At 34.1% G+C, this 14,953-nt stretch overlaps 1 protein-coding gene across 1 annotated transcript in view; it reads right to left on the bottom strand.

Moving 5' to 3' along the window:
- The window catches only part of ASCC3 (activating signal cointegrator 1 complex subunit 3), a 258,777-nt gene that overhangs the window by 131,731 nt on the left and 112,093 nt on the right, over positions 1–14,953 (bottom strand). Inside the window, exon 13 of the mRNA XM_085306936.1 lies at positions 10,838–10,972. Within this exon, the coding sequence (XP_085163062.1) occupies positions 10,838–10,972 (135 nt within the window). The remainder of the gene's footprint in view (positions 1–10,837; positions 10,973–14,953) is intronic.

The raw sequence follows: 14,953 nt of genomic DNA, 5'->3' as shown, positions 1-14,953 counted from the left end.
GCTTCAGTAGATATACAAAGTAAGGAAATTTTCCCCTTCAGGTGAGCCAAGGGTTCTGTATTAGGAAATGAGATGTTTTTGAGGGTACAATAAAATAAACACTTGATAACCCTAGTGCTATGCATATTTCACTATACATTGTTGGAAAAACAATGCATTTGAAAACCTATAGAATCATAGAATCAGTAAGGTTGGAAGGGACCTCTGGAGATCATCTAGTCCAACCTCTCTGCTCAAGCAGGGTCACCTAGAGCATGTCAGAMAGGGCTGCATCCAGGCGGGCCTTGAAGATCTCCAGAGGAGGAGACTCCACAACCTCTCTGGGCAACCTGKKCCAGTGCTCCGTCACTCTCACAGGGAAGAAATTCCCCCTCACGGTCAGGCGGAACTTCCTGTGCTTCAATTTCTGCCCATTGCCTCTTGTCCTGTCACACGGGGCAACTGAAAAGAGTTTGTCCCCRTCCCCTTGACACCCTCCCTTCAGGTACTTGTACACATTGATCAGATCCCCCCTCAGTCTTCTCTTCCCCAGGCTGTTCATTCAAAATTCTGTTTGGACATATCTTCTTCCAAAACTAAGAAGCATTTCTATATATAGCACCATACATACTTAATAAAAAAATAATGAAAACAACTTGTACATGTTATTCTGGCAGTAGTATTATGCATGCTTTTATTTTATGCACTTAGAAACCCCAGGAAAGAGCCAAGAGTGGCAATCTGGTGGGAGGAGAGGAAGGGGGGAATCTATCTTTTACAGATGTAGCTGCAGACTTGCTACAGAAACAAGAAGCTTAAGAAAATTGGCTAAGACTCAGTCATAGTCGACATATTAAAAGAACTTCTATAAAAGAAGACTTAAATTTATCATCTAAAAGTCAAAATATGATCCAGTGGGAACCGAAGCTAGCTAAAATGTAGTTAAATATATGATTTTTTAACAATGAGGGAAGAATTAAGGAAGAGAAGAGGGAGTTTTCCATTTCTGAAAGTGTTAAACAAAGTACAGATGCCTTCTCAGAAACTAGACAAGATTCGGAGAAGGAATTTGGTGAAATTCTGTCTTATGCAAGAGGTTAGATTTGACAACCAAAAGTATAATTCTGAAATTTCGTATCTCAGACATCCAGGGAGGATGAAATAGCACTTGACTTGATGCCTGATCTCTAATTTGATATCTATAAACAGCAACTACAAAGACAACGAAAATCAGAAAAATGAAATAATAATATATCTTTGCAAAGACCATGAACAAAGGAAAACTACAACTCAAGAAAGTTTTCTAACCAGCATTGCTAGCATTGATCCTGTCTGCAATATTGCCATTGGAACTAGTTGATTTTTGGCTATGCAGTTGCACTAATATTTGAGCGAGCTATCTGCATTTCTACTTCAAAATGTGATGTAAAATACACTTCTGTTTCCTAACATTTTTATAATATATGGTTTATAAAGCAATAATATACTTCAAAAAACAAAAGTCCTTTGTATTGAATCCTTCAAATATTTTCTGAGTAATACTGAAAACAGCACTTAATTTTGCACTAGATTCATCAAAAACCACAAACTGCTATTATAACACTTTGGTTTGCAACAAAAGTGTGATTTTTGAATTCATTGTTCATAATCCCTCACCACACTTCACTTAGCACTYGGGAATGGTCTTGATTTCCATTAACTGGGTACCTGTTGAATGCAACTAAACCAACAGATGTGCCCCAACCGCTACTGGGAGCTAGAGGCCAGACTAGAGCTCATTTGATGTAAAATCCCCAAGATATTTATACTGTGGCCACTCGGCCCTAACACTAGCAGCATTACTCCACAGAGCTTTCTGATTTTGCCTTTATTTTATTTTGGGCTTCTCATTATTTTCTAACGTAGTTGTAACCTACAAAAGCAGATTTAACCCAGGTTATGTTAAAAAGTCTGCATGAGCAAAATCACTCTGAGGTGTTAAATAAAATGAGAAAGGCTCTGGGAAGGAGCAGACTGACAGCTATACATTTGTATGTGAGCTTAAACATTTTAAAGGCTTTTATTTGAGACATTTTGTATTCACTTTTGTACTTTGTTTATAGTATTTTAATGGTAATATTCACCTACCAACTATTCTGTTTGTCTACAGACCTGAAAAATTTTTTTTACTTTCTAAAAGTAATGCTTTTCCTAAAATAATAAAAAAATGCACTGCCCACTTTCCTCCATTCAGAAAGAACTTTTGTCAAACTACTATAAAATAATAGCATCAATTATGATCCTGCATTCAGCTGAAATGACATTTAAAAGTTGCAAGGGTAAAGAAAATATATTTGAATTGCTAGGAGCACTAAGCTGCAACACTTCTGAGCAGGGTTATGTTTTGAATAAAAATCTGACATGATGCATTGTGCTTATGTTTCACTGTGATAAATGTTTTATTATCTCCTTGAGTAGATAATTCAAATTCTGGATATGGAAACAATATCAAAAGTTTTCCCATGCTTCAGCAGACAGACATTTGCCCACTCTTTTATCTTGCAGACCAATAAGCAGATAATTACGTTTTTGCTAAATAAGAAAAGCTTACTAAAAAAAGATTAAGAAAACTAAATTCTTCTTGGTAGTAGCTCATTGTTACGTGTAACAAATTACACATTCGTGTAAAAATTACACATGTGAATTTTATATTACAAATAACCTTGTTTTCATCAGGTACAAATCAAATGAATGTCTTTAACATATTGGAAGTCTTCAGTGAAGTAAAGATATTGTATAGGTTGGCATTAAGTAATTGAGGAAACAACTGGAAAAGAAAAAAAGAAACAATCTCTAATGTTCTAAATTAGCACAGATACACCACAAACAAAGGCGCTCTTGTCAAGACACCACAGCAGCTTGTGATAATAACATAATCCCATGATCTAATCCAGTGCACAGTGATACAAAATTAGACTCTAAAAACTAAGAATCTTTTTTTTAACTCATAAATAAGTCTATATCAAACTTCTAATGCATCTTCTTTTTACCCACGCAGAAAAGCAAAGCAAAATTCTCTTTCTAAAAAAAGAGAAACTAGTGTTCATGCTATATTTTTATTTCACTTTACATTAGTTAACAGTAAACTCCAGTTAATAACAGTAAACTCTTAACATACAGGAGGATCACTACGAAAAATGAAGGTAACGTTGTGCTATTGTTCACAATGTTTTTTCTCTGCAAACAGTCCCCGCAAAACCTAAACATGCATGCAAATCCTTCTTAATACTAAATTCTACAGAACACATTTTTCTGCACTCAGTCAACTCTTAGGTCTCCTCTCATAAGTTCTGTCTTTGACCTTTTAGCAATACTATTGAATAAAATATCTGTGAAAGAAATATGAAAAGCTCCATTCCCTTCTTACAGAGGCAATTAGCAAATATTTTTCAATAGTAAAAAATATAGTAATTATAAAACAAATATGAAACTTCAATATATGCTTGACATTTAATACAGCTTAATGTATTTGAATACATTATTTTTATCACTTTATTTTTATAGTTTTTAATAGCATATCAAATATTAGATATGCTATTAATAAAACAAAAATAAAATGAGGATTTGCTCTGAAATAATTAAATGTCAAACAAATGATTACACAGCAAATATTTGATGAATGTTCTCTAAAAATTCATTTCTCATCATTTAAAAACATTTGTGAGATTATTAAGAGGATTAGTAGGACTGCTTTCAAATTTTAAAGGTAGGTAAAGGATACAATGCTTTTAACTATTATGTTTCTCAACTTTTCTGGTGTACTCAAGTAGTCTTCACTTACACTTACTGTGTCTAGACAAGAACATGCATGATTTGGACATTACTTATTCTTACAAATCAGACATTGGATTTCAGCATGTTTCTCAATATCTTCTTTATCCATTACAGCAAATATTGTACATGGAATACAAAATAAGGTATGTATTACATTTAGCAATATCTGTTGGAGAATGATTTTGATAATTCCTTACCAAATGAAGCAGCAAGACTGAACAGCTTGCAGTCTGGTAATTTAATTTTTGGATCTGTGCCAATAAACATCACTTTCTACAAGATGGATCTTGTTAGAGAAATACGACATCTTTTAAAAGATTAACTTTATCACCCTGTATCACAGAGGACTGGTATAGTACATTTAGACTTCTGTAAGAAATTTCAGTTATACAGTATGGCACTGGGAATTTTGTACTATATAAAATCACTTAATTAAAATTAATAAATTTCACTTATTAATGGGATTAAAATTAGGCAATGTTGATGTAAGAAAATAACTGCATAAAGAAATTCTCACTCAAAAGCACATCTATTGATGTTCCTCAGAGATCTGATTTGACCCAAGGATACTTCATATTTGTACTAGTCATCCAAAATYGAAAATGTAGTCCTATTGATTAATGGTAAAGTTTGGAAATCAGAAGCACCCTGAGGGAATGGTAAATAGTTGCTAGGGAGGGGCAGGTCTGCAGTGCCGTTCGGCTCACTTACAGGCTGAGCTTTCAGAAAGTGTGTGTTTTAGCACAGCCAAACTGAAAGACATCTGGGAGCAAAGAACCCAGATCACATTTTCAGAATGTGTTTTAAAAAGCAACAGCTCTGAAAAGCTCTTACAAGCCATGTGCTTTGTCAGTTCAATACTTGATGCACTTGATAAGATGTATTCAATTTATTAAGACATGGCAACTTCTGTGCCAAATTAGACCAAAAGTCTGTCTAGTGCAGTTTTCTCTCCCAATGCAGCCAACAGCAAATGCCTAAGGAAGAGAATGAGAATGGGGCAGATGTGCATCAGTGCTCTTCCCAGCATGTTCCACCAGAAATTTGCCATTTGAGGGCTAATTGAGTAGCTTGAGCTACTCAATAATTCAATATTACTTAAATGAGTAAGAACCCTCACAGTAAAAATTTTTAAACTGATGAGGAGAACCAGGGTGAGATCCTAGGTCTAGAGCAGAAGGTAGACCAACTCATACACAAAACAAGACACACATCAATATCGTATATATTTTAGAAATAGTTGCTGGAGTTCAAACAGAAATTACAGACTTGATTCAGACTTTGCTCAATCCTCTTCGTCACATTAAGAACATGCCAGATTAGCTTGTTCTTTTTGCCCTTAAAAATGAATCCATTAGTATTACTCTGCGGTCTTTCTACAACTTTGACTTTCTTACTTTGTTCAGAAATGCACTTGGCTGTAATAATTTTTTTTTCTGGCAATTTTAATGGTAGAAAACTGAACTGTTGTCCTTCCTGGTGACAGCTGCTTATGCCTGTACGTGTAGGCTCTGTCTGTGCATCTATTTGGCACTGAAGGTTGCATCTCAGCTAGTCTGCGTATTTAGTCTGCTCCTCCATGAACTATTCATGGAGGAACGGACTTCCTACACCTTCAGGTTAGCTCAATGAAGATTTGTATTGCACAGATCTTATAGAGTTCCTAGCACTGTTAATTGAGACCACACCTCTAAAAATAGTCTGGTCCCATTAAAACTTTAAAACAAATATACAGTCATTTAACCTTTTCTTGATTTTGTATAAATATAGGTTTGACTTGGACATTTTTTTAAAACAAGAAAAATGTTTCCATCAGTGCTATTTATGTCTCTGATGTTTACCTATGCAGGACCAGCTTATTGGACAAGTAAGTGAGAAGCATTTGAAGCAGCAAGTTGAGGGGAAAGAAAACTTTTACAGTCCAATTTGATTTCGCCGTGCATTGTTTCTTTCTCTGTTCAGTCTGAACTCTTTACTCTTGAATGACTTGAACCRTATTCTTGGTGGCTTGCATAATCCATATTCATAAGGAATTATCTGAATTAGTACATCTTAAAAATGTGTTYACTTTTTCAGTCACCAGTCATTGGTAGCTCATAATACTCCAACTAACCCAACTGTTACTGGATGCAGACACAGAAAGGCTACTGAATATCTGGTGTTTGTAGAGCATATATATAGCACAGTGATTGGGTGCCCTGACACTACTGAAATATTCCATTATACATTTAAACAATGTCTGAAGTACTTAAATAGCTAGAGAACATTGCTTTTGCCAATAGAAACCGTAGTATAGAATACTCCCATGACAGAACACATGACCTTAAAACCTTTTGATAATATCCACTGTTAGAATTACTGCTATTTCTGTAGTCAGGTATTTCTATTAAAAATACTTACTTCTAAGAAAGAAAAAAAAATTTAGACTGAACAGTAATAGCTTTTAACAATGCAACACAACCCTACATTCTTTAATCATAGAAATGGTGCACTCATAAAGCTTAATATGTCAGCTTTAATTGCTTAGCACAAGAATGTTGCTAGGATAGTATTCATTTCACAGCTATTGATGACTGTTGATGCAGTCAGAGTTGCGGCCTTGGCTGAGTACATTTCATACTTGATTATATTATTGTTGTGATAACTGTATAAAAATAACCATACACTTCAAATATGTATGCTCTGATATGCTCATTCAAAAGATGATGTGCTTTTTCTCTAAAACAGCAACAAACAAGATTCCTGTGAACATAGAACACATTTTATTTCTTTTACATCTTAAAGGCATTTTCTATAAGTGATACTTACCAGGTAACTGAGATGGAACCCATAAAATCTTTAATTTTTACAGTAAATAAAATCATTCAACTTCATGTGTTGAATGGATGCTGAAATGGGTGAAACATAAGTATGCAGGAAAAAATATATTGGGGAATTTTTGTCACAAACTTCAGTGTGACTAGGTTTTCACTTTATTGTTATTATTCCCATTATTATTGTATTTACGTGTCTCAATATACAAGCTGATAAGTGCATGGGACTGCATAAGTTATATTTCTTCCCAATATCCAGACCACATTTACTTGCATAAGAAATAAAAGCATGTATGAGCATGCATCCTCGTCAATATCTGATATGCATATTACATGTACTGCTCAGCAGAAGTATTTAATGAATTATTCTGTCTCTTGACATTATTATTGCAAAAGAATCAGGGCAGCCACAAGAACAATATGTGAACTGCTGCAAAACACAATTCTCTCTCATTAATTTCTATGGCCTTCAAATCTCTTTCTGCTAATCAGTTCTTGGTTATCAATTCATTCTATTAATCAGTCATAATTCTCGGTGTTGCTTTCCAAAGCCTATCAGCAGCAGCTTAGTTTGTATTTCACCTCATTCTTAGTACTCCTCCTAGGTACTAAATTCCTATGATCTCTTCAAACGCTATTGGGAAATATTTCACAATTTCTCACATTACTCTTCCATGCTTCGAATTCCTTTTTAAGGTCTAGGAACACTTGGAACTGTACCACTCAAGTTCAACTGCACTCATTCCTACAGCTTTCCTTGAGAAAAGAGTAAGCTTACAGTTTTACGGAAGAAGGAAAAAAATAACTTCTTCACACAAAAGTTCAAATACTCTTTGAGGATGTAAACTGCATAAAGTAAGTACATTTCACATGAGTGTATATACTGACAATACTACATTCACATTTCATATTAACAACATACAAAGCTGAGCTTACAACTTAAATTTTCATGTTTGCTGCTTCTCCCTCTCCTCATTTCCCTTACTTCCTGCATCATGATATTAAGTCATCACTACTTTGAGTGAAGATTCAGCTCCTCTGTATTTAAGCCATTTCTTAAATGTAAAAGAAGAAATACTTTCTACTTCCTGTGGCTTATGACCCACAAATGACAAGACTCCATGGAACATGAGTTTATTAAAAAAAAAAAAAACAAAAAACAAAAACCCACATTTATTTCAAATGTTCTTTTCGTAATTATTAAAAAAAAACCAAGAATCTTTACTTACTGTTATCACAAATCTGATATTACTTAAGAGACTAACATCTTAAGTTGGAAAAAAAAAAAGGTAAACAGACACTAGTACATACTTTATATTATTCTACATGCTAAAGACGTCCTGTCGCAATGTGTATTCATGACACATTTTAAAAATAAAATAAAAGTCAAAGATTCAGGMATCTCTACGAAAAAATAATCATATCTTTCATACAATGACTACACTTGCTGTGGTGACAGTTTTCACATGCTTCACAGAACTCTCAGTGAAATTTATTGAGCACCAAAATAACTAATTAAGTGGAATTTTGTCAGGTTTCTTTGGATTATTATTTATTAGTACACATTCCTAAGAATCTGAGATAGTATAATTAAAACCATAGTTTCTAGCTGTATTAGATTATGTAAAACAGTTCTTTACATTAACCACGCTTCTTAAATTACTTTTTTTATAATGTACAAATCCCTAAACCTTCAGAACAAAATAGGCATTTTTGCTATTGTAATAACTTGGAAAATAGTGAAAGGATCAAAGATTCCTATGAAATATAAGAGAAGAAATCATTTGCTTTTAATTATGATGGATGCTGTTTTGCCTTATTTCAAAAATTAGAAAACGTCTGTAAATATCTTCAAAAGCAAAGTCAGATTTTCTACAATCTTTTGCACAGATTATCATTTGGAACTGCAATCTTCAAACAGTTCAAGATTTAATTTAAAACAGACACTTGGATTCATAATAAATGTATGTGTACTGAGGTGGGAGGGGAAGAAGAAATAGCAGGGTTTAGTTTATTTAGCTTCTCCTGAATCTCAGTGTGTTGGATAAATACCTTGAAAAAAAGTAGTCATTTCAGATATGTAGCCAGCCAATCTATAAAGCACCACTGCCACTCTCTTAATTGGTACTACTTGAAATACTACTACAAATGGCTTAGAACTTTTTTCCTGTGGTTTCCTTTGGTCCCACCAGTATAAGAACATGTTTTCAAATTCATTTAATACCAGAACAGAGTAAGTGAAAATACAACAGTAGCCTTCATTAAATTACAGATTGGGTTGGGTAAATACTCCTCTAACAGGCATATTACATAGTATGAACTGCTGAAATAACTACATCATTTCCCAAGTTCATTACTAACAACTCTGAGTATCTATATAAGTAATGGTACTTTCAATAGACTAAACTAATATTTTTTTTCTATATCAGTATTGAAATACTATATTATTTTCAATATTTTTTCAGACTTTTGCCTGAGAAATCTAACATGAAAAATTTTAGTATTTATTCTCAGTGTTACAGTAGAAACACAGGCTCTGCAAGTTCAGGCTTGGTCTTATTTTTAAAATACTGTAAATATTAACATTCAGTAGGAAAAGGATTTTTTTAATATCGTACTTTATGAAATATCGTAAGGACATCTATTTATAAGCTAACATAGTCTATAACATCAAGACACGCATTTTAAATATTTATCATAGCTCTCATAAGTTTTGACATAAAGAACATACTTGAACATAATGTTTAAAAATCTTCTCTAATTTAGAGCTTTCTCTGTTTCCAAAATTTAAATTTAACACTTGTAATACCTATGTTCCATTCAAAATTAGTAAGCCTGAATGAATTCCTTCACATTCTCTTCACAGGTATAAAATAAGGCAACTTATTACACTGAAAAAGACACAGAATCTACCTGCCAACCTCCTACTCCCCCCAATTTGCAGGGGCCAAAACTATGTAAGAGCTTGTCAACATATCCACAGAGTATCTTGAATATATATTAAACATTTGATAATGAATAAATATCTTCTCTATCTCTTGTTGTTTAGTTGGTGAAGGAGGAAGAACATTATTTTTCAAGGCAAATTAACAAAGCACTGTTAACTGTAATCATTACCTAAAATAATGTAAATGCCAAATGTAAATGCCATGTACAGAATAATTTGGAAGGTTCAGCTAACACAATTCATACAACAACTGTTAACCATGCATAAAAATGTATACAATTTCATCTGACAAGTATTCAGCTACTGTTCAAAATACTTTATGACTCATATACATATTTCGTAAACATGACCAGGTTAAGGGGCCCAATTACTCATGTGATATTCAAATGGATTTCTTATTCTTGATTCTCAAATTGATTTTTACTATTTGATTGCCCACCATTATTTATCAGGAAAGCCAGACTGTTTTGGAAAGACCGTAAATTTACAAGCTAGGTCAGATTAATACTTTAAAACAGTTTTCTGTCTTAGGAACAGACAATAACAGATGCTTAGGGAAACTGCAACAGGAGATGTGTGCTCGCCCAGATTCAGGAAATCAGTGACTTGGGGACTTCCTGAGCCGGAAGACTATTGTGATCGATACTTACCAGGTTATCCTTCTGAACTTGTCCAATTCTTTTGGATAAATAACCTCCCCTCCAATGCAACAACGGACATAAGAAATCAAATGTTGTCAGATACAAAAATGGGCTTTAAGCATAAAAGAACTTTACTAATTTACTAATTAATAAATTACAAATCCCCAACTATCTCATATATCAGGTATTCACTTGGATACAGCGTTGCAGGGTTCCAAGCATATATCTAATAGCTTTGAGTTCTGGAGAGTAAATTGGGGTCTACCTAGGTCATTCAGTTTTCTAAACCTTACCTGCAGAGGGCAAAGACATATAGAGCACATTAGGGGAATGCTGGACTTCATAGCTTTCTTTCAAAAGCAAAGTCCACCAGATAAACAGAGCCCTGTTAGACTTTTCCATACTAAACTTTCTAAATGAGTTGTATCAAACACAACAACAAGTCTTTGCAGAAAAACTATCAGTAACAGCACTAGTATCTTTTCCTTTATCTTTGGCATTGCTCTTTCTTCTTCTACTCAATTCAGTAACTCTATACTTCCCTTCAGAGAAAAAAAAAATCACGGAAGCTCAAAAAATGCCAGCTTTTACAGTCCCTTAAGCAGATGAATTCTAAATATTATCAGCCTAAATTATTCACTTACCTGTTTTTCAGCTTGTCCATAATCTGATCCCTGGGATGGCAGAAAGTGACAAATATGACCATTGATTTTCGCTTTTTCTCGAAGACCCATAGCAGTTCGTACTGTGGCATTTCTAGCATGAACAAACACCATCACCTTAAAACAGAAAGAAATAGGGCTGATGAGAAAAAACAAGCCTTAATCAAATAACAAAAACAATCTGATGACAAAATATGGTAATGAAAGCGTTAGTTATGCAAGAACTGACATTTTTATACACAGACCAACAAGATTGCATTTTCAGTCCCTTGTAAAGCAAGAAATCTTGAGCCAGGTCACCGTGAAGAGCCGCAAACTGCTCCTGTGGTGTAACAGAGGAGATAGCAGTGGGAACAAATAGACATAGCGATTCACCAGTAGTATCAGCCTTACTTAGTATTCCTCTGTCTCCTCTCCTGCGTTGYCTCAAAGGTTGATCTAATGTTCTATTGAAACATTTCACCCAAACACCCTGCAGAAAAAACTGTTTGCTCTTTTTCAGCAGAACAGTTTTCAGGTTTATATATTTTAAAAAATCACGAGAGAGTCTGACAAGCAACAAAAACTGGCAGGACCACATGGTGGAGACCCAGAATCAGGAAACCAGATGAGGCCAGGCAGAACATTAACAGGGTTACACTGCTGTTGAACTGCCCATGGTTAAAGAGAGAGATCTGAAAAGATGGAGGAGTAGTGAGAAATGAGTGTCCAACAATGCTCTGTACCTTACAAACCTCCTCCTCAATTCTTTTATGGTAAAAGCAAACTTTTCTAGCTTTTCAAGCAAATTCAGATTCCTGGTGAGGCYGTTTTATACCACACAGAATAACCACAAGTGCAACCTAGATCTTGTTTAATGTACTCTCAAAGCACTCCAAAAAATAAATAAGTACAATAACTTATACTYAATGACAAAATTTCAAGAGACAGAGAGTACAAGTCTGTAGTCAAGTCAGAATAATGATGATTTTTAAAATACCACATTAGTAAATTCAAAGTAGAAGAAGCCATAGCAACTTGGCATATATGTTTCTGGTTTTCATGCATACAGAAGAGTGGTTTTAATATTAAAAAAACCTCACTCAATTTAAGATAATAGAAATGAACTGCATTTCTATTTCTTTACTTTTAAAATGGTGTAAAATTTTAAAGGTTTTGTTTTAACCACATACAGGCTACATATAGACATGTAATGATACCACCTGGAGAACACTACACCCAAAATGCTAAGAAAGGCATTTGTTATAGTACTCTGATGCAAATTACCTATTTACAATCCGATTTTCCATAGGTGATTCTCTATAAACATTGACCAAATCAGAAGCTTTTCATTTCATAGGGCAAAGTACTTGTACCTTTCTTCAGCTGCACTGCTACACAGATGTCTTTTGACAAAGACTACTTATTTGTTTTTAAAAAATCCTGTATTAACAAGTACAATTATGACCTCTAAACCACTTTCTTTCATTCAGAAAGCAACCTTGGAAACACTAGGGTCAATTCCTGAAAACATCATCTCAGTAGTAATCAAAAAGATACCCTGAACTGTGAGGATTTGATAGAAGGAGAATTAACAACAAAACAGAAGCATTTTTGAAGCAATTTGTACCCACACGTACAGTAAACTTTGGAAATACAGTTGGCATTATCCACCCAAACCCACTGCCACTTGACTATATCTATCACCACACAATAGTCCAAATCAAAAGACAGCAATGAGATGCTATTTACCCTTTTAGATACTGCACAAAAGCAATTTAAACTGATCTAAAATTAAGATTCACTGCAAGGCACATATCAGTTGAACCATGGCTCTAAGCCCCCTGATGGATGTAGAAGGGAAAAAGGTTTCTCTCTTCCTGGAGCCAGGAACCATTCATTAGCCAGTCAAAACCAGATGACACTTGATCCAAAGAGAGGCATTTACATACAAAAGGCAGCGAAACAATGCCCATTTAATTAACAGGAATAGCCAGCAAATCCATTAAGGATGAATAGGATCCATTACGGTACGGAAATATGGAATAAATTTTAGGAAAAAAGGTTAAGTTTGTTCAACCCACTGGAAGACTTCAGAAGGGAAATTAGTTKTAAGCTCGAACATGCACTGTCAAAACAGTAAATGTATCCAACCTGCTGCATAAAGAATGAATTTCTGCCTGCCATCATGAAGCAGATATGTGCGACTGAAGTAAATGAAGGGTACTTTTTCTTCCACTTGCTCACTTACGTCTTAAAGGAACACAACTACTTTGTCCTAGCAGATGATGGAGAGCATATCTGCTGTTAGTGATCAAACATCACTTCGTTCCAGTGTAATAACAGCTCTGAATGCCTGTTGACCACATATTGCTGGGAAAAGTATACCACAGAAAATACTCTATATTGTTCTCCTTAACCATTTTCTTTCGTCCACTGTTTGTGTATATTGATGTGAGCTATTCAGACAGACAGATCTTCAGTTTGATCCAATATGGCAATTCCTGTGTTCATAAAACTCTCACATGGACGAGTTTGAGCACTGGCTCATGAAAAGGCAAACAATTAATCTTAAAATCTGTTCAGCTAGTCCGTCTAATTTTAACCAATGTGACTTTGGAGTTATAGTTTTGCTTTAAGGTAGTCTGAGCTGGCATTTTAAGAAAGGCATGTCACAGTCCAGAGAACTGTGGATTTAATTTTATCCTTTTTGTACCATCATCCTTATACCAACTCACAATATATTACTAATATAAATTATATATACATATGTAATTTACATATTTTTATATGAAACTACATTAATTTATATAAATTATAAATTTATAATTTAAAAATAAACAAATAAATTCAGGTGATAATATTAAGAACAGACAAAAAGGAAACCAATGTAGTCATAACTATTTGCCTCCTGGGAGTAATTACTCATTATCTGTTTTAACATACTTGATACATCTTTCCATCACCACTTTTGTAACACTATGCACACAGCACAACAGAATATACTTTATGATCCCTAAAACTTCATTGTTTCAAGATAATGTGCCAATTTATCTTTTTGTAAATTCTTTCATAGAAAGCCTGAATAAGCATGCATTACAAGTCAAAATAGCAACTTCATTTTATGAAAAATATTATGAAGTATTTCTCAATGCAATGGCTGTACAGAATTTGGCATAACTGTAATCATACACATGAGATGCTAGATAAGATATATATGAGCTCCAAAAGTGCAGATACTAAAGCATAGCCATGAGGAGTACTAGAAATAATCAAAATACTTTAAGAAATAAGAACATAATGTAAATTAAATTGAAATTTCCTAGAAAAACATAAAAGCCTTCTTTTATGTGCTATAGTCTACCATTTCACTTATTTAGTAATATATTTCTTTTGTACTAGATTAAAAAAAAAAGGTTAGAGCCATAAAGAGCATCTACATACTTCTTTTCTTCATTTGCCCAGTGAACTGAGGAGTTAATATTTTAATATCATATGTCTCTGCCAGGACTTGGCACAGGCTTGGTAAAGACTTGGTTAAACTTCAATTCTGATTTCTGAAGATTYTGCTGGTTGCAGCTGAAAGTAAATGAATTGCCCTCTAAGCACAATTCCACGGTGGGATTTCCACAAGAACTGAAAATCAAGAAGCCTTAAAAAACAAAAAAACCCAACCAACCAACCAACCAAACAAAAAAAAACAAAACAGGGGAATGGAAAAATGTTTCAATTGCAGGACTAGGAATAATAAACAGTCAGGAAAAATCCAGAAATCCCCCCAGAGTTGAATGAGTTGGCTGGGCTATCATTCAGGCTCTACATAGTGTTTAAATGGAAGAAAACACGCTAAAYAGGACAGCGCTAAATCAGGAAACTACAGCCTTTACCAACCTTTCCTTCTTATATTGAAGCATTAATTATCACACACATTTCTCCAAGATACCTACCCCATTTTATATGTAAAACAGACAAAGCTCAGTTAATGAACCAACATCTACCTTTACCTTGTTTTATCTTGCACACTCTGTTCAAATCCTGCTACAAAAGAGAATTAACAGTTCTGTGATGGGAACTGTGACAATAACCATTATAAGAAGTTAGGATTTCTTAACTTAAAAA

The sequence above is a fragment of the Rhea americana genome, unplaced genomic scaffold (genome assembly GCF_003343005.1).
Source record: "Rhea americana isolate MKP2758 unplaced genomic scaffold, rheAme1 scaffold_25, whole genome shotgun sequence".
NCBI lineage: Eukaryota > Metazoa > Chordata > Aves > Rheiformes > Rheidae > Rhea > Rhea americana.
The sequence above is the reverse complement of the archived record's forward strand: the minus strand, read 5'-3'. Positions and strand labels throughout refer to the sequence as shown.